The 23,076-nt window shown below is 33.6% G+C and overlaps 1 protein-coding gene across 2 annotated transcripts in view; it reads right to left on the reverse strand.

Annotated features, from left to right (window-relative positions):
* The window catches only part of PPFIA2 (PTPRF interacting protein alpha 2), a 467,683-nt gene that overhangs the window by 161,197 nt on the left and 283,410 nt on the right, over positions 1–23,076 (reverse strand). For both annotated transcript variants that reach the window (XM_055085240.1, XM_024122861.3), the window contains 3 exons: positions 20,362–20,463; positions 8,822–8,986; positions 2,487–2,561 (listed from right to left, as the gene is read on the reverse strand). In XM_055085240.1, the coding sequence (XP_054941215.1) occupies positions 2,487–2,561; positions 8,822–8,986; positions 20,362–20,463 (342 nt within the window). The remainder of the gene's footprint in view (positions 1–2,486; positions 2,562–8,821; positions 8,987–20,361; positions 20,464–23,076) is intronic.

Raw genomic sequence — 23,076 nt, forward strand, 5'->3', positions numbered from 1 at the left:
CCATTCTAAAGCAATTATACTCCAATAAAGATGTTAAAAAAAAAAAAGAAAAAAGAAAAAAAAACAGTGAATACTATAACTTAATAAGAACTTAGAATGACTCAGAGCAGTAGGAGTAATAGGAATTAAGGGTGATTTCTAGGTTAGGACCACTGAAGAGGTGCTCAATAGTATATTACAGGTCTAGTAGTGGATACCATTATATTATTAACATATATAAATATGTAAATTATATTATTATGTTAGTATATTAATATGGCATATGTTACATTATATTACATGTCAGAAAATATTATGAAAAATAATCAATATGATTGGAGCTTTGCTTAGCTGTTTTAACCCTGAAAAATCATATAGCAGAAAACATACTGTAATATCCCAGTTGAGAATAATGAAGATCTGAACTACGGTAGTTTTAATGTATATAGAAAAAGCTGAGAGTAAATGGACGTAGGGTAGACTGTGGGCATAGTTAAATGTATGGATTGGAATCACCTGAATACATAGAGCTAAGATAAATTCAAAGATAACCACATTTTCAGGTAGGAGAGAACAGTGGTACATTAAGAGAAATAACCTCTCTGGGCTCACTTGTAAAACAGTAGTATTACCTAACTTCCAGTATCATTTTGCTGATATATGTGCACTTAGACTAGAGCCTAGAGATTTAAAGCACTCAGTAAATATTAGCTATCGTTATTATTAATTTACCAATAGAATAATCTAATATGGAAAATGGCATCTGACTCTAAAATATCTTTATTATTTCATTTCTTTATAAGCATAATGAAAATTTATTAAAAAAATCAAACACTACAGAAATATATAGTACATATTTGCAAACACCAAAGACAACTAATAATAACAGTTTGGTATTTATATCCCAAATTTATTTTTCCTAGTCCTATAATAATGTGTTATTATTACTTGTAATTGTGCAAAGTTGGGAGCATTCTCTGCAACTTTTTCCTTTTTGTATAGTAGAACATTTTGGATCTTTTCAGAACAGAGCGTATAGTTATCTCATATTCTTTTTAAGAAGACTGATTATTTCACTGCATTAATGTACCATAGAGAATCTAAGGGGACACAAGGAAAAATTAAGTGGAGATCCAGGCCCATCAGCACATATGGTGCCTTTGTGTAAACTAGAAAAATTGGTTCCTATAAGTGGTTACAGTCCCTTTAGTGCATGTCTTCATTATCAAACCCTAAGCTGGTTTTTAATCCTTGATTAACCCCTGCTGAACACGTGTGTCAGAGAACAATTTATACAAACATTAGCAAAGCCAAGTCCTGTGGAGATGCCAAACCAATGTTTACAATCTTTTGTGGAGCTCAGAAAAGAGCATGGACTTTGAGCTACAGATTTGTTTTTTTTTTTCACCAGAGTCATCATTGAAGCCTTGGATGGATGAGAAATGGATGAAGTCTCCATGGGAGAGATTATATAAAGAAAAGTGTTAAAGGGTGATAACTCCAAAACCATCTGTGAGAAGGGGAAATTCATTTCTGAAGTTTAAATTGTTGAACCTAGGACAAACAAAAGCCTATAGAAGCTCATTTAATTGGCCTAGCTTATTTTAAAAAACTAGGGAGTTTGTACCAGACAAGATTTTTAGCATGGTTGAAAATGTGTATTTGTTTACATGTGAAATGTAAATGTAAATATTACTTTGTGAAGAATCTCTTGGTAAGACTTATAATTAATGACATTGGCCTCCCACTTCCTTAATTATTTAAAAGTAGGAAGTTATTACTAAATAGTTTTAGTAATAATAATACCCCCATTTGCATTCCTGGAATAAACTTCTGAAAAAGGTAGCCTTGTAAATTATCTGGGAGAGGGAGAGAGAGAGACAGAGGCAGAGAGACAGAGAGACAGAGATGGGCCTATTTTAGTGCCCTATATACATTTAATTTGAGATCTATTTATCTATCACCTATTCACCTATCTATATCTTATCTAATGACCCAAGTTCATTTGTAGACAAATAACCAAAGAAGTAAAATCTTCTAAGGAATAAACAACTCTTTAAATCCCATGGATGACTATAAAATACTTTCTTAGAGTCATGAATGAGAGCAAAAGAGTGGATTCAATGATGCCACTAAACATGGGCACAATGCTTCATTTGTAACATTTTCTAAATTTAACAGATATTTGACATATTTTCCAGTTTTGGAGCTGTGTTTTACTTCTCAAAAGGCCCGGCATTCTGACTGCAGTCTTTCTAAATCCCCACCTCACTAGCTCTCATATCACTAGCTCATGATAATTCTCCTTTCATCTCTTAGTGACAGATCTGAATCACCAGAAATCAGAAAGCATGACTCTGGCAACTAGTTTTAACAGGCCTTGTTCAGTGACATATACCAAATGTAATTTATTTTTTGTGACAGTTTTAATAAAAGTGACGTGAAACACAAGGGATATAAGGTTAGCGATATTGCACCTCAAAAGAGGAGAAAGTTTGGTATGTTACCTCCTGATTAGCAGCAGCTAGTTCTTCTTCCAGTGCAGAGACTCTTTCTAAAGAAACCCTCAGTCGCTCCCTTACCTAGAAGAAAAACCAAAATATGTGCAGTAATGTACATCCCATACATATTAAACTGTGCTGAATCCATTAACATTATCAGAGACAGTCACATTTGAAAAAGTATTAAAGTATATATGGCCTTAAGTGCTCAGGAATACTATGACTACATTGTCACCTCATAGTATGACTGTATTAAGGGATTTTCTTGTAAGCCAGTCCGTCTAGTGTTTCGTGACAGAGTTTACAGTGGGGTTGAAGGTCAACCCCTCTTGTTCTGAATTCTGATTCATAGTAAGTGGAGGCAAAGTTCAAAAGTTTATTATGAATTCATCTGAAAAACAGTCAATGATTAAGCATAAGATATAGGCAAAAAACTTTCTACTTCTTTAAAATAATAACTATGTTTTCCTTTGACATTTAGTACAAAATAATTTGTCTAAAAGCAAAGGATTCTTAGAAGCTGAAAAATGTTGTCCATTGCTCATGAAATTAATTTTGTATTAGTTAGAGGTCTACATTGTTACTGAGGGATTGGAAAGTATATATCTACTCTGGAATTCCTAAATACTTTTCAGATACCAAAGGTTAAACCATTATATTTTATAGAAACAAAGACTGCACATTTAGTTTGAAAGTAATGATTTCCAAATGTTTCATACACAAATGAAAGTCAGAGAAGTGTTTCTTTGATCCTTGCTTTCTTAGAACTTCTAAAATTGTTTTAGTTATTATATGTTCAGATCTATAGATATGCTCCATATTAAATTTGTCAAAAGTAGAAAAGTTCAGAGAAAGAAATTTGGCTAAATTAAAATAAATGACTACAGCAGTTTAATTTTCCTTAAAAAAAATCAACAAAATTTATAGCTTCAATTCAATATGGAATTCATGGTGAGTTTTAGATTATTTATGAATTAACATTGATTTTCCATGGGAATATAACAGGGTGCATTTTAATTATAGAAATAAATTATTTAAATGAACATTCATTTTAGTAATTTATTAATGGTATATTTTAATTCATGGTCTTTTTCTTTTTTTAGTAAGATTTAACTGGGAATATAAGTTAAATACACAAAATATCTAAAAACCTAGATACATAGTAATTTTAAAGTTGAAGTTACAAAATTATTTTCTAGTTAGCAAACAAACAAAAAAACAAGTGATATCCTATGAATCTAGAATCTAATTAGAAATTTTAAAAAATCTTAATTATTTCAGTAATGTATATGATAACTGAAATATATTCAGGTGACTGGGTGCACTTAACTCCTGAAATACATCTTGAATAAGAAAGAATTAATGCCTGACTGGAATTTTAATATTAATTATAGTTAGTTATGTTCAAATTCTCTGAAAACTAGTAATACATACATAAATGGACATTTGATATCAAAGATAATCACAGAAGATCCTTCATGATATTTAAGTACGCCAGATGGGCTGCCAGGTACCAGTGCTGTTTGACAAATATCCAATTGTTCATAAAAATGCATAAAACTAATGCTGATTCATAACTGAACAAGAGCTTCTTAGAAGGAAATCTTTAATGATTTGACTTGCAGAATACTTTTTTCATGAGTGCTTGGATAGATGCAAACAAAGCAAACATCCCAAAGGCATGAAAATGAGGAGGATTGCTGATATGTGGAATGCAGATATCCACAAATATGTTAGTAGATGTCCTTGTTATTTAATAGGGATGATTGTAAAGTTTTATGTCCACTTCCTAAAATAGCAGCTATAAAATATGGGTATTCTGATAAAAATCTAAGAATCCTAGTTGATGAGAATAGCAATATGAAACAGTCTAAATATAAATTAATCTCAACATATGCAACATAATCAGATCACATTTAGACTGCAGTAAAGAGGTTAAGGCACTGTATTTAAAGACATACTGATGCATTGGGATGTTCCTAAAAGAGTCATGCAAGCCACATAAGAAGCAGTTGAAACCAGGCTATACTGCGGGTTAAATGTCTTCCTTTCTTTGTTAAACTGAAAATCACAGAAACTGTTCCGAACTGTTTCAAATTTACCACAAGTTAAGCATGTATATTCTTATTATATTGAGCCTTCGAGTAGTAAAAATTATCAAGTTTTTCAAACAATATGAAAAATCACCCCTCAGTAAATTTATAACAGCATTTGCAACTTGAAATTATATTATACACAGAGTAATGAACCTAAAACTCTCTTCACAAGAAAATAAAAACAGTTGCTGAATATATTTTGAATTCATGTTATAATGTAAAAATTGATGTTACAAATATTAATACACTTATGATATGAACGCTTTATTCACACTTATATGAGAATGAAGTATTCTCTTTGTACTTATTTCTTGGGTAAGACTCAAATGAATGAAACATATTTGCTTCATCTTGCACTAATCTCTGCTAAACTTGGTAAAGGAAAAACAAAGGGAGGATCCAAAGGAGTAATCTTTCTAGAGTATAAAGAAATCTCACATTTAATCTTGTCTACATAACTGGAACTCCACTGGTAAGAAAAAATAGTATTTCTGACAAGGCTTGTAGCTTTTTGCACTGCTCTGAGCACAGCACCAGCAGAATACCATAATATCCTTATTTTTCTTGTTGAATTTGGTGTTCTTTTGAAGTTATCTAGACGTAAAAAACTATAGTTTTAATTTTTTCCTAAATGTAAGTACACAGTTGATGGTCTTGGCTATATACTTTACTTTTTCTAGTTTTTTGCTATTTAATTACATTCAATTAATCTATTGTCCACATAGTCTTTAAGATATATTGATTGCTTATTTATAGAGCTATAGTATAACCTCTCAAATATATTTATGTACATCTAGAATTTTTTTTTTTTTTTTTTTTGTGGTATGCGGGCCTCCCTCTGTTGCGGCCTCTCCCGTTGCGGAGCACAGGCTCCGGACGCGCAGGCTCAGCGGCCATGGCTCACGGGCCCAGCCGCTCCGCGGCATGTGGGATCCTCCCAGACCGGGGCGCGAACCCGGTTCCCCTGCATCGGCAGGCGGACGCGCAACCGCTGCGCCACCAGGGAAGCCCTAGAATTTTTTATTTCTAATTTCATCTGTTACATTTATTTTCTTTGTAGTGGTATGAAAAAGTAATTACAGAGAAAAAAATTTTCCCCAAAAAAAGATGTTTCAAGAGAAATGTTATCCCTGAGGATTAAAATAAGTCCCTAAGAATGACGAGTATGTTGCAGGATAGAGAAGGACTTGGGTGGAAGAGCATACATTTCAAATTTAAATTAAGGTATGGCAGGGGTTTATTTTGGAATTATCAATCCTGCAACAGAAAGCATCGTGAGGGATTCTTAGACCAGACATTCAAATCCAGTTTTGGCACTGTGATATTAGATCACAGGAATATATGTGGAGTGTATGTAACATGTGTTTTGGTTACATTTCCCATGCATACCCAGTATAACTTTTAAAAAAATACTCAGTGATATCTGAGTGATTGAAAAACACATGTATACTTCTCATTTCCTCCAGCCCACAGAATTGGTAAACATGTTGGAGACTTTTGTCAAAATCACTGCTGGTCTTAGATAATTGTGTAAATTCTACCCTACAACTCAGTGGATATGTAAATAAGGACATCAATAATGAAGAGTGCCAGTCATTGTAACTGTCCACAGCTATGCTCAATCTTTTGCATTTTATTTATCTCCTCCTGTGTTCTAAACCTTCTGTGGTAGAGTTGGTAGTTTCTTGTCCTCGATATGATTAATTGAATCTTCTTCTGATATTCCATATATGTTTTAACATAATATCCATAGCACTTAAAATAGAATATTGTAATTACTTGTTCATATGTCTGTCTCCTTACCTCTCCTGATCTACACAAGAAGCTGTGAGCTATTCTTAGGGGAATTGTTTATGAAGGTGCTTAGGCACATATTAACCCCTTAGTAACTAAATGCAATGTTAATTTAAATAAGCATGTGAATCAACAGTGATACCAATAACTTCACTTAGTTTGAAATTTTTGTCAAATGCTGAAATTTATCATTAACAATAACATTCATTAACATTTACTGAGCATTTGCCATATGCTAAGTACTGGCTAGGAGCTTTGCATGTCAGACAATGCTATTAGGTAGGTATTATTATTCTCTTCAGTCAAAAGAAGAGAAAACAGACTAAGAGAAATTAAGGTACTTGTCCAGGTCTGTCTAACTCCAAAGCCCAAGCTCATAATATTTTTCCTTCAGGCTGTTAGGTATTACTTAGTTGATAATCAGTTCTGTTGCCCTCAACTCACCAATGTCCAGGGCACATTTGGTGAGTTACTAAACCCTATTACAATTCCTAGCATCACAGTATTTCATACTGTATGAAATACTTCATTTAGTTATGCTAAGTTCACTGAACATCTATATACTAAATTACTTTTAGATCCTAAATTGTACTACAACCATTTTCTTCTTAAATGTACTCACACCCATTAGGTTATTTGTCCTAAGTGCTGTTTATTGCCTTCTATTCATTTTTTCATAAAAGCATCCCTCACCTAAGTGATGTGGGAGCACATCTAGGGAACATCTCAAATCACTCATTCTCAAGTCCCTCATTCAAGTCATTCAAAACTGTTAAATTTTCTCTGAACAGGCCATGTTCTTTTCAAAGCTCTGGGTTAGTTCACATATTGATCATATTGCTTAGAGTATGTTTACTTCTCTGCTTAAAAAATCCTTACACATTCTAATACCCAGACCAAATGTCACCCCCTCTGTGAAGACATTCTTGACTTTCTCATCACTTCTTCAGGAAAAATTAGTCACAACTTTTCCTCTGACTCCATATCACATCGTATATATCTCTTCTTACCACTCCCTCTTATTGACATGTGAACTCCAGAACTATGAACTCCTCATTTGTAAATAAAATGTCTTATTTATCTTTGTGTGCTAAATATATGCCAAGGAGTCTGACACATAATAGATATTCTATAAATGTAAAGTCTTGCAAATTCTTAATAATGCAGTTTTATAATAAGAAACAAAATATAATATGAAAGTAAACATTAAATATATTAAATTATTATTTGATATTTGATATTAGTTGATATTATATTCATCAGGGATTTTTATATAATATCCATTTCTGTTTTACTCAAAATTACTCATAAACTAGTTGCCTCTCATACTAAAATTAAAAATAAGATACAATTTCTTCTTAATAATCTAGAAGACAGAATTATAGATATGCTATGCACACACTCCACATAAATCCCCTGCTCTAAGAACATCTGAAAGACTGATGATAAAAATATATATGTATATAAATATTAAATAGAGCAAAAGTGTCTGTATGCTCCAAACCTATATATAACTGAGTAATAATCCCTAGTTTGGATTTTAATGCTCAGAACTTGTCAGACACTTTACAGTGAAGTGCCCCAATTCCCACTGTACAAAATCCTAAAGCCTTATTAATTTTAAAAAATTCATTCTTTGAAATTTTACAGAATTGAAATGATGTCATAAGCCTTACTAATATCCAAAGAATATTATCATCATATTGCCTTATTAATGTCCATAGAGCTTATTTGAGTAACAGCTAAGAGAAACTTACAGTTACTTTAAAAAAGACCTAAAGCAGATTTTTCTACTAATACCTTATGCTGTTACCCGCAGAAACTCTTAAAAATGTGTGTTTAGAACTAAGATATTAGAAACCCCCAAAATAAAATTGTATGCTTCTAATATGAATCTCTAAAGGTTAAAGTATTTCCAATTTACACTTCAAGATATGTTTTATTGTCAGTTAATAGTCTCCTATGTTGGCATCTATAGCCACGCACTTAAGAGGGGGTAGGGAGGATAGAGACTGTGGGGTGGGGAGAGAATGAGAGAGAGAGAGGAAGAAACAGAAAGGTTAAATGACAATATTAAATTTCAAATGGCCATCTGGACTAGGACTCTAAGGTGCCATAATAGTAGTCTTGATAAACCACAGATTCAGACTTTTTAAAAAAAGAAAATGGTTATGAATATTACCAATATACATGCAATAGTCAGGGTGCGTTTTTTTTTTTTAGTGATTTTTCCTGTAGTTCAAACGTGTTCCTCTGAACTGACTGACTTCAGCAGTCAGTAAGAGTCATGGATGAAGACAAGGAACTTGATGCTGATGACAAAAGCACAGTTAAGTCTGAAATCTTTTGTCAATACTATACTTTTTTTTCCAGTAGTTTTTTTTTTTTAATTTCAGCTTTATTGAAGTATAATTGACATAAAATTGTAACAATCCTTTCACAATACTATACCTTTTCATCCAAGGCCTTGTGGTGCTCAAATAAAGATTTCAGCGCCTTGAGAACCTCAACTTCGCTGGACACTCCCGAGGGGGACTGGGCTTGTCGCTTCACCACCGTCATTCTTAGTGACCTTTCATGTCGTGACACAAGGCACTCCAAATGCTCCAGTAACAGCTATTGGGTTTAACAGAAAATGTAATTATCTTATGGATACAAGTCACTAATACATAGAGATGTTTTCCATCTTAGTAGATTTCAGATTTATATAGTATCTAATGATAACCTCAGATTATACTACAGATAGAATCAGTGAAGCACAAACCTGAGTTCATAAACCAGGGTTCATAAAATATATGAAAAGTAAATTGCATTTCTATCATGTAACAATTTACTGAATTTAAAATATAATGTGAATTCTATGCATTCTTTTAGAAGATTTAATAATTTTAGTTTAAATTGAGGAGAACTACACACCATAATATGATCCAATAGGATAATGACTGAAGAACATTGAACAAAGCATGATGATTTTGTTAGAGAATAGAATTGAAAGTCAAAATTAATTTCACTTATATCTGATCATTTAAATTTATTAAATTGAAGGAAATGAGTATAATCATCATGTTGCTTTAAATGTGATTATAGTGATAATCATATGTTGTTATAGTAATTATAGTGGTAACACTAATGATTTTATTCACAATTAGATTCTTAGATTACATAATAGAAAAATATATGCAGCCAACTGGAATATAGTAACTGAGACCAGCAATAGTCATTTTGAGAAAAGAGGTTAAAGGACATAATTTTTAAACTGTCTACTCTGGAACCTACATTCACCAGTCAGTGTCTGGTGCCATGATAGAGACCAGGGGAAAGTCCAGTGAACAATGTTTCATTCTGGTTCCAGACTCTATGCTCTAACTTTTCCCAGATAAATTTTGCTTTTAAATATTCTGTGAATTGGAGTTTTACCGTCATTTTATTTTATAAGTCAGTTCTGCAACCAGAAGCAAAGATACATGAAAAGAAAATAAAAAACTGTTATCAGTTATTAAAATTTTACTAGTGAAGAATAATATATGCTAGTAAGGAGGAGAGATTTTCGGAAGGCTAGTGAAAAGCATAGGCTAACAAATGATGCCTAGGCAAAATAAGCAGGAGTTATTGAAACAATAAAGGAAAAAGCAGATATAAGATACTGAGGTGGAACGAAGTAAAGAAAAACTATTTTCTTTCAAGAAATTTCCTAAAGCTTATACTGTAATGAAAATTTTTGTTTTTAACAATGCTACTGTTAATTTCAGTGTCACATATTAGTATCACATTTCTTAGTTCTTAATAAGTTAATTTTGCTATGTTCACTGTCATTAATTATGGTTCAATGTGTCAGAAAATTTTGCCTGTTATTAACACAAAAAACCCCACGCATATCTGAGATCCTAAAGGTATATAGATCAGTCAGCCGGAGTCATATGTAAGCATCAAAATAATATTAAAAGTTCTTCAATATGAAGATGATACAATTAATATTTTCAAAGAACTTTTCTTTTATTTACCAATCTCTGATTATATTCATGGTATTCTACTCTCTTGAATTCTATAGATACATGCGTGCATTGGTTAAATCCAAGCTGTTTCACATAGGTTATAGAGATTTGCCTATTTCTCCAACTTTATCTGTTGTTAGTCTTTCTCTGGCAAACTCTGCTCTAACTACGCCAGCCTACTTTCAGTTCCTCAGTCTTCCAAGCCTTTGCACGTGCTGTACCCTCTGCCTGAAATACTGTCCCTTGGCTCCTTAGTTGGTCAGCTCTTTCTCACCTTTAAGGCTCAGTTTAAATATCACCCTCTCAATAAAGCATTTGCCCACTACTCTAGGTAAAGCATTTGTAGCTCTCTCTCTTTCAAGTCTTCATAACTCTCTATTTCATTCTCTTGCTTCATTTCTTCATATAATGTGTGTAATTTCTTAAAAATAGTTTTACTAAATTTCATTCTATTTCCTCATTGAAATATAAGTTCCATGAGGATAGGCACCATGTCTGTCTTGATCTTCTCTGTATTTGAGTATTGGCTCAGTTCCTGGCATCTATGCATATGTAAAAATATTTATTGAATGAATAGAAAAAAAAGATAAATTAGGTAAATTTTCCAGTGTACATTCTGGCCTATATCAAAGCTAAACCTGCAGCCATGGTTAATTGGCATTGTTTCCTAAAAGCTTAAGCTAATTAACATGGTATATATATATATATATATATATATATATGTATGTTTTAGGTAGATGATATACTTACAAAGAAACAAGACATAATACAAGAAAACTGGTTTCTCTAACTGTAAATTAGAGATGTCTTCATCTATACAGTAATTTAATAACTATTTGAGCTTCTAATATTGCATGGGAGTAGGTAGGATACAAAATTGTATAAGATATAATCTGTACCCTCTAGGCAAGAAACACAATATGAGTATTATATTGAAGCTATAAAGGACATCTGTTATTGGAGATTATCTAAATCTTTCAATCACACTCTTTACATTTGGCAAATTTCTCACAATGTTAATCCCACCTTCTCAACATAGAGTGCAAAAAACTACAATTCTCAGTGTTCGGTGCCACAGAGGTTCTATTAATTACACACATACAAGAAATGAGTCGTATAAATAAGTTATAAGCCATATAAATAAGTTGGTGAAGGTATCTAGTTTGCTCAATGGGAGGTGGAATCATGATTTTGCACAGAAAAGGAGAAAAAATCTGTTTACCAGCTTTGAAGTGAAGTTCTAAAATTTTTTCCTGAAAGGTTAGGCTACAGACTGTTTTGGGTAAGAATTTCTTAATTACTGTTAAAAATCACTGTCTACTTAAACTAGCTAGAGAGTGAATTCTGTTATATGCAAGTAAGAATGCTATGACAGTACATCAGGTCATACTGACTGCTACCTTTCCTTGTAATAGTCATCTGCCATACCCTGGTCATTGTTCCTCGAATGTCTTAGCAACTAGATTATTGTCATTTTTCCAGTGTTACCCCAGTTGTAATTCTTGGTGATTTTTAAAACTCATTTAAACGATTTCTCCAGCATATTGGCATCTAAATTTCTAGACTTTGTGTACTCCAATGGTCTCAATTTCCCCCCTATTTCAGTAACTCACAATTATGGTTTCACGATAGACTCTACTGTTATCAATAAATGTGACTAATTTCAGTTTTTATTATACAACTCACAAATCATTAGTTTAGTTCAGTTATTTAAATGCTCAAACTCTAAAATGACTTGCACCTTCAACCTCTTTATCGTAGGAATTTATTACTACTTCTCACCATACTCTTGCCTTCACTTTCTTCTTACCCATCTTAAAATTTATAGTTCAGTCTTTAAAATCAATCTTTTCCATGTTCCTACAACTTCCAGAATCTAACCACTTGCCACTACATCCACTTGCCACCTCGGCCCAATACCCATTATCTCCCACAAATTATTATAGTAGCTTCTTAACTGGTCCTCCTGCTTTCATCCTTCCATCAGGTTATTCTCAAAATACTATTTAAGTTAAAATGGAAGCCAGGTCATTCATACCTCTGCTCAAATCCTCACGGTCTTCTCATCTGGCTTAAGTAAAAGCCAAATCCTCACGGTCTTCTCATCTGGCTTAAGTAAAAACCAAAGTCCTTAAAAGTACCAAAGGGATCTCAATTCTCTGAACTCATCTCCCATTCTTCTTGCTCACTCCAGTCTAGCTGATTTGGTTTCCTTGTAGCTTTGTTTTGTTTTATTTTTTAACATTATCAGACATCCATGTTATTACATCAGGGCCTTTGTGCTTGCTGTTTTTTTCTGCCTAAAACACTGTCTTTCAGACATATGCATGACCATCTCATTCCACTGTCTTTCTTGGTTTTCGTCAAATCTCACCTTTCAGCAAGGCTTTCCCTAGTCACCCTCTGCACTAAATATCTCCTTTCCAGTTTGTTTTTTCCCCTTGGCATTTGTCTATATCTAATTCACTATTTACTTCATACACTTATCTTGTTAAAGTCTGTCTCCCCAAAAATAATGTAAGGCCCATGAGGAAATGAAGTGTTTTTATTTACTTTTTTCCTATTTTGTCCATTGCTGTATCTCTCAGTGCCTAGAAGATTGGCTTAGTAGATGCTCATAAATTTTTGGTTGAATGAGTAAGTGAACCCTGATTAAAACAGTAGTTTTTAACAGCTATGGCTATAAGTAACAACTCTTCAGACAAATGGGAATATGGGATATCTGACCCAGACAGATTTGACAAAGAAATAATTAGATTAACATCAAAAAAGGGGCATTGTCTTCCATGGTTCATGGATAGCTACTGAAATGACCACCTGAGTTATCCTGAAATGGGGTGTCTCTGAAAGTAAGGCTTTGATGGACTGAGTCATATGTACAAAAGACCATTTTGAAGGGCAGGAAGAATATAAGGACAATGAGGTGAGCTGGATGCTTTGAGCTGCATTGAAGAGTTTAAAGAAAGAAAATGACAAGCATAAGGTTTTAAATTTTAGGCCAAGGCTCAGAGAACTCAATAGTTGCTATGGCTGCTCATAACAGCCTTTTATTGAGGTCCCAAGACATAATAGAAAAAAGATAAAGAGCCTGATCTAGGAGAGGTCATTGAATTACAATGTATGATGAATTCAGAGCCTTACCAGGTGTCTTATTTGGAAATGTTGGCACTACTATGAAAATAAAAAGGTACCACCAAGAATTAGAAAAAAGAAATTTAGAAAGTTTCAGATGAATCTGATTTACTTTATCCACCAAATTCCAATGGGTCGCCCTGCTTCACTGATAAGCGTCAACTTATTTGTCTTGACGACCATGTATGACTCAATCATTAAGTAGTTGCCTGGCAAAACATAGCCTATGTTCCCCCCTCCTGAATCTGGTTGGGCCTGTGACTGTTTTGATCAACCTGTGTTGTATGGTGACGGTGACAATTTGTGACTTTTGAGTCTACGTCCTAAGAGGCAATGCAGTTTCCATCTAGTTCACTGGAGTACTTGTTCTTAGGTCCCAGAGTCACCACACAAAAACTCACTACTCCGAGACCACTGTGCCACAGAGGTCATATGGAGGTTCTCAGATAAAAAGTCCCAGTTAAATCTGTCTGTCCTTCAGTCACTCCAGTCCAGGTGCTAGACACAAGAGCAAAGGAGTTATCTCACAAGTAGATCTTTCAGCCTCCAGATATTTGAGTCACAACCTGAAAATCATATGCTAAAGCTGGTCCATACTATCTTGTGAGAGAGGATAATTTTCAGAAATCTTGTGAGCTGGTAGTTAAGCATAGTTATTGTTGAAGCTTAAATTATGTAAGCTTATGATCTAATAAAATGTTTTTAAAAGATAGTGAATGCTCAAAATATATCACTTCCTAATTATCTTACTATATTATACTATTACTCATGCCCATAGGGTTGTTTACTTCAATGGTATTTGATAGTAGAAATACTATATAATGGTTCACTACTGTGCATCTTTTCCCAACTCTGCATTTAGTGACAACATGTTGGAAGTTTGAAAACAGCCACCGTGGGAGTATTTACACCACAGAAATTAACAAACACTATATATCAGTGCTTTTTGCTTTTTCTGACAAAAATAAATCATCTACCAGTCACTAGCCATCAAGTCATCCCAGCTGAGAGCCCAAACCTTATGGAGCAGAGAAGGGCTGTCACCACTGTGCCCTTTCTGAATCCCTGACCCATAGAACTGTGTGTATAGTAAAATATTGTTTGTGCCATTAAATTTGGGGGTAGTTTATTATAAAGCAATAGATAATCAGAAAATCTTCCCTAAAGGGACCTGTGACCATGTAGCATGGTAACAGCTAAGGAAAATAGAATACAAAACTGTTTTGGGTATTAGCTCTAAGCTAGGACTATATCTTTGGTACCCACTGGTATAAATGCATTCAATAATCTGGTAGACAAAATGATTCATCCTGTGGATATTGACTTACTTCTTTGGCCACCACAGCATTTGCTCAATGGGCATAAAATAGTGACCATGGTTTCAGGGATAGAAGTTATTCATTGACCTGACAAAATGGGCTTCTCGTCATTAAGGTTGATAGGGTTACCACCCCAGCTGAATAGCCAAGTTACTTGCTGTAGCCATCAACCTTGAAGCCCTGACATGGTGCAATACACCTAGAAACAAACTACTCATCTTGAATCAAGCAGATTATATCAAATCCCTTCCATCAGGGAGGCAGCTGTCTTTTGCTACTGTAATAAAAACTTTTTCTGGATATGGATTTGCCTTCTCTAATGGCTCTGCTTCTACCAGCAACACCATCTTATTAGATTTTTGCTTAAAATCCTGTTATCATACACAATATTACTTCTGCCCCAAAAAACTCATCTTACATTGAAAGGGGTAATGCAATTGACTGATGCTCCCAACCCTGGCTTCACCATATGCTATCACATCGTTCAGAAGCAGATGATCCTAAAGAATGGTTAAGTGACCCAAAGAAGAATCTATTTTAATTTAAATTGAGAGACAACACATTGCTAGGTTGGGAAGCTATCATCCTGGAATTAGTATACACTCAGAATTAGTGATGGAAGTAAGGTTCAGTTTCTCTCAGTTTCAGACCCGATATATATGGGTATAGACCCAGGTCCAGGAATCAAGGTTTAGAATTGGAATTTATATTTGCCAATAGGACTTTGTAACCAGTTGGAGAAAACAGGATCTTTCTATTTTTATTGTATCATACACATAGTATATATTATTTTCCCATTTTCTTGTTATATTTTTACCCTTTTACTCTATTTTACATTGGTTATGTTGAGTCTGATGAACATTTAAAGTAGTCCATAGGTTACAGAATATTAAGATAAGATTGTGATTTAATGAGAGCAAGACTGTACACACTGAAGAACCCCATACATGAAGCTGGATACAGTTAACTAGAGGTTACGAACCTTCTTTTTTGATAAAGGTGATTTTATTTTTGTTTAAGAAGTCTATTTGTATTGTTGGGTAGATACATATCAGTATTGCTGCTATTTAGAATTTTAATATTAAAAAAGGGTATGATAAAATCTGGGTGATAGTGCAGACTGCCATTTCATGTTGCCCCAAATCTTTTTAATATACCCTCCATGTTTGATAGGTCCCTACATTCTGAATGCCATCTTCCCACAGTAGGATTCAAGGAACACTTCTCAGGCATGTTTACCACCAGGTGGCAGACATGTGACTTAAGAGCCGGCCAACCAGAGCTCCCCGCACAGGACAGATTCTGAGGGGATCCAGATAAGGAAACATTCTGAACATGGGACATCCATTTTGCTGGCACAGGTATTAGCAGACGCTGCATGTTTCTGGGACTTGGGGTGTAAAATAAACTTACAAAGCTAAGAAACATGGTCCTAGAAATTGTGCCTGGAAGTTCAGTTTAGAGATTTCTTATATGCTTTAATTAATGCCTTCTTGATTAAAATAGCAAACTGTGTTGTTTTGTGCAATTAGGAACTCTCAACCATATATCAATAAAACCAATTGTGTTTTTACTCATATAAAACAGACTCCTTAAGGGCTTAAACATTTATTCCGAATACTCCTCGATGCCTAGGAAAATATTCTATATAATATATGCTTAGTACTTGTTGAATTGAAGTAATAATGAATGTACATTATGTATATTGGAGAATGTGGCCCAAAATGTTCTAATCTAGCATGTTTCTATAGCTTTAAACTTCAAATGAAAATAAAAATAAAAAGGAACTTACCTAAGATGCCACTAACAGTCTACTACTTTGTACTCCTTTGCTGGGAGCCAAACTTTAGTCTAATGTTTCATAAATCTTGCAGAAGGCACTCTCTTTGGTACACTCAAAGGACTGCAGGGACCATGTGAGTGGCCATTCATCTACGTTGGAATTCACTTTAAATGACCACAGTCTACATATGTACACACACAAACATATCATATCGTACACGCATATACACATACTGACTCACTGGGAATTTTTAAGCTAAATTTCTAAAACTATAAATCTTTCCATTAGACATGAATTCAACATAACCTTGTGTGCAATTATTTTCAATCACATATGGCTTTCAAGTAGAAATGCATTCTGCCCTGTAAATTAATTTGGTCTCTGTAATATGGTCACATAACACAATACTAACGTCTGAAAATGAAAACCTTCAAATTGATTGCTTTCATGATCAGTCCACTCAGTATCCTTTACTCTCAAGTATGGTTTAGATACCCTATGTGTCTTCTTATGTACGTGTTTGAGTTCCACATTGAAATAGCTGTTGGGAGGGTATATGTCCTATATTATTGACTCTTGTATCAGTCATATCTTGTTGTAGCACTTTCATAAATATGTATACATGAATCCATACATGCACACATATATCTTCACCTGCTTTCAACTACTACGGTCTTCCTTTCTCAACTGGATTGTATGTTCTACTCATCGAGGAAATAAGTTTGGAGGGAATTGGTTAACTTGTATAAACAGGTTTGTCAAGAATGGGAAGCTTTTCTTTATTAATGGCAGGTGTCTGATTGTATTTGAACATTTATTTACATAATTATTTTGGCTCAAAACAAAAAGGCATAGTAAGGAATGTTTCAAATTCAGTCTTTAATTTGAACTAAAGATAACTGTCTTTTTTTTAGTTTATAACCTATGAGATGAAATTACAGTGTAATTTTCATAACTGACATTAAGACTAGCTCTTGAAACCCTAACTTCTCTTTCAAAGTCATACAATAGTTGCATTCTGAAACACTGTTAATAATATAAACCATTCTTTGAGATCTTCAGGTACAAAAACAGTTGAAACAACAAAATAACAATGAAACAACAACAAAACTTTTCTACTCTGATATTAAGAAATAATAACTATATTAATATTTCTAGTTTCCCTTTACTTTTTCATTAATTCAGATAATTCTGCCAAAACATAAGTTTTAGTAGTTAATTTGAGGATGTTGAAATAATGGCAGGAATGCTATTTTCTGTAAGTATAACTTGCCTAGGTATGGTCAGAGAAGTTTTAGGAATAACAAAGTTTGTTTCATCATTTTTTCTACATTTTTGGTAGTATGGAAACATTAAACAATAAAGCTTGGTTGAATGTTTCTGTAAATACCCACTACAATTTATGAAGTTTTTATTTTTGTTTAATCATGAATGACATTAGGATGATTTTATTTGGATGATCTCAATTTAATAGGGCATTATGGAGGAAGAAAGAAGGTGGTCTGATTTTCAGCCCTGGGTATTTTTGGGGTGGTGGAGGAGGGTGAGATGTGGTTATATAACTTAAGAAGTTGTTATATAATCAATATTTTGCACAAGGAAGGTTTCATAAATCTATTTTCCTTGACATAATCAACAACAAAAATCCTCCACACCATTGCTTTAGGAAAATGTTTTCCAGCTTGATTCATGTTTTCAAAGTAGTTATGATTCATGTTTAAAAATCAATGGCTTCAATTTCTATTACCCTAATGGAACTTAATATTTGTACTTCTCTCACTTTGATTCCTGAATGGGTATTCAAGTACAGCTTGCCTTGCTTTCTTTGTTACCACAAATTCCTTCGCAGATGCAATAACGACAGGTAGTTCCAAGCTTCATGGGGTGTAATGTGATGAAAATTGTGAGGATGCTGTTGCCAAACCTCTCAGTCTCTGGAATTAGTCACAATCAAGAAGGCATAACACACTCCATACTACAGTGGTCTACTCTTAGGCAATGTTTCCCCTAAACTGTAGTAAATCTTTGAGTTTCTTCATGGATCTAACTTGAGTAATTGTGCTGATGACCTCATGGCTAAGGGCACAGGCTCTGGAGTTAGCCTTAGCTTTCAAATCCCTTCCCTGCTATTTACTAACTGTGTGACTTCTGGTAAGTGATCTGCCCTTTTCTGAGCTCAATTGCCTCATCTGTAAAAAGGGGATAATTATAGTATTTCCCTCATAGGGCTGTAGAAAGGATTAAAGGGCTGTATAAAGGAGAAATACATACATGGCTAATAAGAGAGTTTCTGGTGCATTTTAAATAAGATTAGTTGGAAGTCTACTGAGAAGTCTGCATTTCCCTCCATTTTTAGCTTGCTGTTCCTGCTTTTACATTTGGCTATATTGAGTTACACTAGGGAATGTTGCCTAAAGCATTAAAATAGAAAATAGTGAAATAGGGCAGAATAAATCTCATGGCAGAAATACACTTTAAATTTGTATAGAAAAAGTATAATTTAAAAATCAAGGGTGGGAAAAAATATATAGAGGGAGAAAGAAACAGAAAAAATTAATCTGACACCTGATAACATGATCTAAATTGCTCTTGGTATGTTCTATAAGAGGCAGTCCATGTGATTGGCTCATCAAAGTCTCAATGAAAACCAATTCCTTACATACATACCCTGTGAATTCTCTTTACCATAAAGTAAGACCCTGAAAAATAAGAAACTGAGTTTGATCATATAACTATTATGCATGCAATGGTATCTCTCATTCCATGGGCACAAGCTCATTCCAGGGGTACAACCTGACTGTTTGTGGAGCTGTCATTTTTATATTACTCTCTAAGACCAAGCATGCAATGAATATACAGTTAACTGTAACTTACCTTTTCAGCATGAATCTGCCATAGCTCTAACACTTAAAATATTTTCACCTACTTCACATTGAGATTGACTATAATCACACCAAAGTGGTTTTTCTCTACATTCTTTTACTAGAGAAACTTCTCTTATTTATGGGTAATATGGCGACTTATATATTTTATGAAGTTTAGTGAATTTTTCTTCTGAACTAGAAAATATAGCATCTTTGATGAAATTTTAAACTTTAATGTTACATGGCATGTTATGAGATTAAACAAATACACGGGTTTCCAAGAACAGAATATTGTAAATTCCATCAGGTTCATAAAATCACAATATCAGAACTAGAAGTCTCCTTAATGATCTTCTAAAATAGAAAAGGTATGCCTCTTTTAATTAGGAGAGTCCTGTTCCAGTGGTTTTATGCTTTTAACACCTTTTAAAAAATTGTTATTTTTCTGGGCTGAGGTGAGGATGAATGTCAGGTCATGCCCTCATAGCACCCCAAAGTCAAAACCCACGCTCCCCTCTCAAACCCATTGCCCTCCCCCATTACCCACCACCAGCTTCTGAAGTATCGCCCACCTACTCCAATGCAACAGTTTGAAACTCACTATTGAAATACAACTCTTCTTTTTAAAGTCGAATAAAGCAAAGACCAGAAGAAATACTAACATTTTTTAAGGCAACATAATGATTTAGTAGCCGAGACTGTAATTTAGGTTTCCTGTCTTCCTGTTTTGAGTTTTGTAGTACAGTATATTCTCCTTTAATTTAAGTAACAGACCATGAGTTGGCATCTACTTAAAGTCTTGCTCAAGTTTTTAAAGGCTTATATTTCTATGAGTATACTAGAGATAAGGCACTGAGCTATACATGGAATTAATTCCAAGCAGAGGCAGTTTTATACTTACTCTTGTATTGTTTCTTTCAGCTTTGAGTTCAGAAATTTCTTCTTCCTTTTCTAGAAGTTGTTCTCTGCAGGCATTTAATTCTTTTGTCAGTGCAGCAAATTCCTGAAAGAGGAATAACACATTTTGAAGACATATTCCAGGTTAAAAAAATGTACTCCAGCAGCAAGAAAAAAAAAATCAAAATATAAACTTTTGAGTGTAGAGAATAGAAAACATGGCCTAGATGACTCTACATTGCTGTTATTTATAGGTACATTGCTGTTATTAAATTAACTTGGTTCCAACTTAAAAAAAATGCTAGTACACGGTACTTAACAAATACATATTATAATACGCTTCTCAGATGAGTGTATAAAATATATTTCAAAATTTATCAGATACATCATATTGAATTTAACATTAGTATGATAACATATTGATAATATAGAATAATTTAAATTTGGCTAATTTTGTGAACAACTCCAAAGATCTCATACTCTCGTTCCAGATAGTAATGTTTAGACTGAGAATACTACATCATAAGAAAAAACCAACAACCACCACCAACAATCAAAAAAAATTTTCTTAAATATACTATTTAGAGATTAAGAAGTTTACTTATTTAATAGAAGGAAGAAAGAGAATGCACTTGTATCTTACAAAATAATAAACGTATCTAAGACTTGATAACATTATCTAAGATTCTCTTATTAATTTATGCATTTAGACACAATAAAGTTTGCTTAAAAAGAAGGGTAAGACACTTAATTCAACTATTCCATTACTCTAACTTACAAATATTTTTAAATAATTTTGAAAAATAGTAAATAGTAATAGATCCATATTAACATTAAATTCTTTACAGTGATTCTCAGTAATAAAATTGATGCTTGTCAAATGCATGTAAGTATTTGGGAAAATTTGGCACCAGGCTGGGAAAGCACTGTCAGAAGATCAAAAAGAAAAACAAAATGAGGAGACAGGTTTGGTTAACCTAATCTCCACAAAGGCAAATTTAGCAAAAAGTAAATGAATATGATGATTATGCAAAGCTGGGAAAGGTTTAGGGTTTATATTTTTGTTTGCTTCAAACCACTTATTGTGCTAAGTTTCTCTGAGTGGCTTCAAACCAAGTGGGTACTTCAAAGACCTCAGAGTAGACTTAGTTTAGAATCAAGATGAAAGAGTTCATTGTTACATTTGGCTGGCATTACAGGTAAATGTTTTCTCCTCTGATTGGTGCCTGCTTAAATGTTGATATTCTGTGAGTATATTATTTAAGTGGAGAATGGAAATAAGCAACAAGTAGAAAACAATAAACACTTCCATAAAAAATTTTCTTTATATAAATGGCATAGTTTTGATGGAGAAAAGAAGAAAGTAACAAAGATTCTGCATTGTATATTATTAACATATATATTTAAAATTAATCCTATACTCATGAATATTATAAGGCAAAATATTAATCAAATCTGTACATTTAACATCATACCATTTTTAAACAAAACATGTATCTGGTTTATCTTTCTAGATTTAGCTTGCTATCTACAGAAAGAAAAAAGATCAGAAGGAAATATTTCAGAATATTAACATTACATATTTCCAGGTGGTAAAATTATCAGTGAATTTTGTTTTTAGCTTTCTGCTATGTATTTGTCATCAAAACTTTCTATAATAGAGAAAAATGCTTTTATGCTTAGTGAAAAAAGAAAATATAAATCTGTAAGTGCACTGAAACAATCATGTGTTCATAACCAACGACAGAAATTAGTCAAGATGTTATTGGTGACAGATGACTTTGCATTTTTAATTCACTATCACGGAACTGATTCTGAGCAAACTATTTAGTGACTCCATGTATTAAGATTAGTCTTACATTTATTAACTTTCTAGCAAATTTCAGGCACTATCTTCACATTCATTATTTCATCTTGTTCTCTAAATAAATAGTGAGGGAGTCTCATTCCCATTTTATGGCTGAGGAAACTGAATTACCAAGATATAAGTTGAAGTTCATGAAGCTCACAACCCATAGAGAGTGAGTTATGCTATGAGCACAGTTCTCCAGACTGTGTGTCCGGTGCTTCTCCACTATACCATTTTGACCTAACTGTTCATCAGGTTCGTTTTTTTTTTTTTTTTTTTTATACAGCAGTTTTATTAGTTATCCATTTCATACATATTAGTGTATACATGTCAATCCCAATCTCCCAATTCATCCCACCACCAACCTCCCCGCCCCCGCCAGCCACTTTCCCCCCTTGGTGTCCATATGTTTGTTCTCTACATCTGTGTCTCTATATCTGCCCTGCAAACTGGTTCATCTGCACAATTTTTCTAGGTTCCACATATATTAACATACAATATTTGTTTTTCTCTTTCTGACTTAATTCACTCTGTATGACAGTCTCTAGATCCATCCACATCTCAACAAATGTTTTAATTTCGTTCCTTTTTATGGCTGAGTTATATTCCATTGTATATATGTACCACATCTTTATCCATCCATATGTCGATGGGCATTTAGGTTGTTTCCATGTCCTGGCTATTGTAAATAGTGCTGCAATGAACATTGGGGGTGCCTGTGCCTTTTTGAATTATGGTTTTCTCTGGGTATATGCCCAGTAGTGGGATTGCTGGATCATGTGGTAATTCTATTTTTAGTTTTTTAAGGAACCTCCATCCTGTTATCCATAGTGGCTGTATCAATTTACATTCCCACCAACAGTGCAAGAG

Source organism: Physeter macrocephalus, chromosome 6 (assembly GCF_002837175.3).
Source record: "Physeter macrocephalus isolate SW-GA chromosome 6, ASM283717v5, whole genome shotgun sequence".
Classification (NCBI taxonomy): domain Eukaryota; kingdom Metazoa; phylum Chordata; class Mammalia; order Artiodactyla; family Physeteridae; genus Physeter; species Physeter macrocephalus.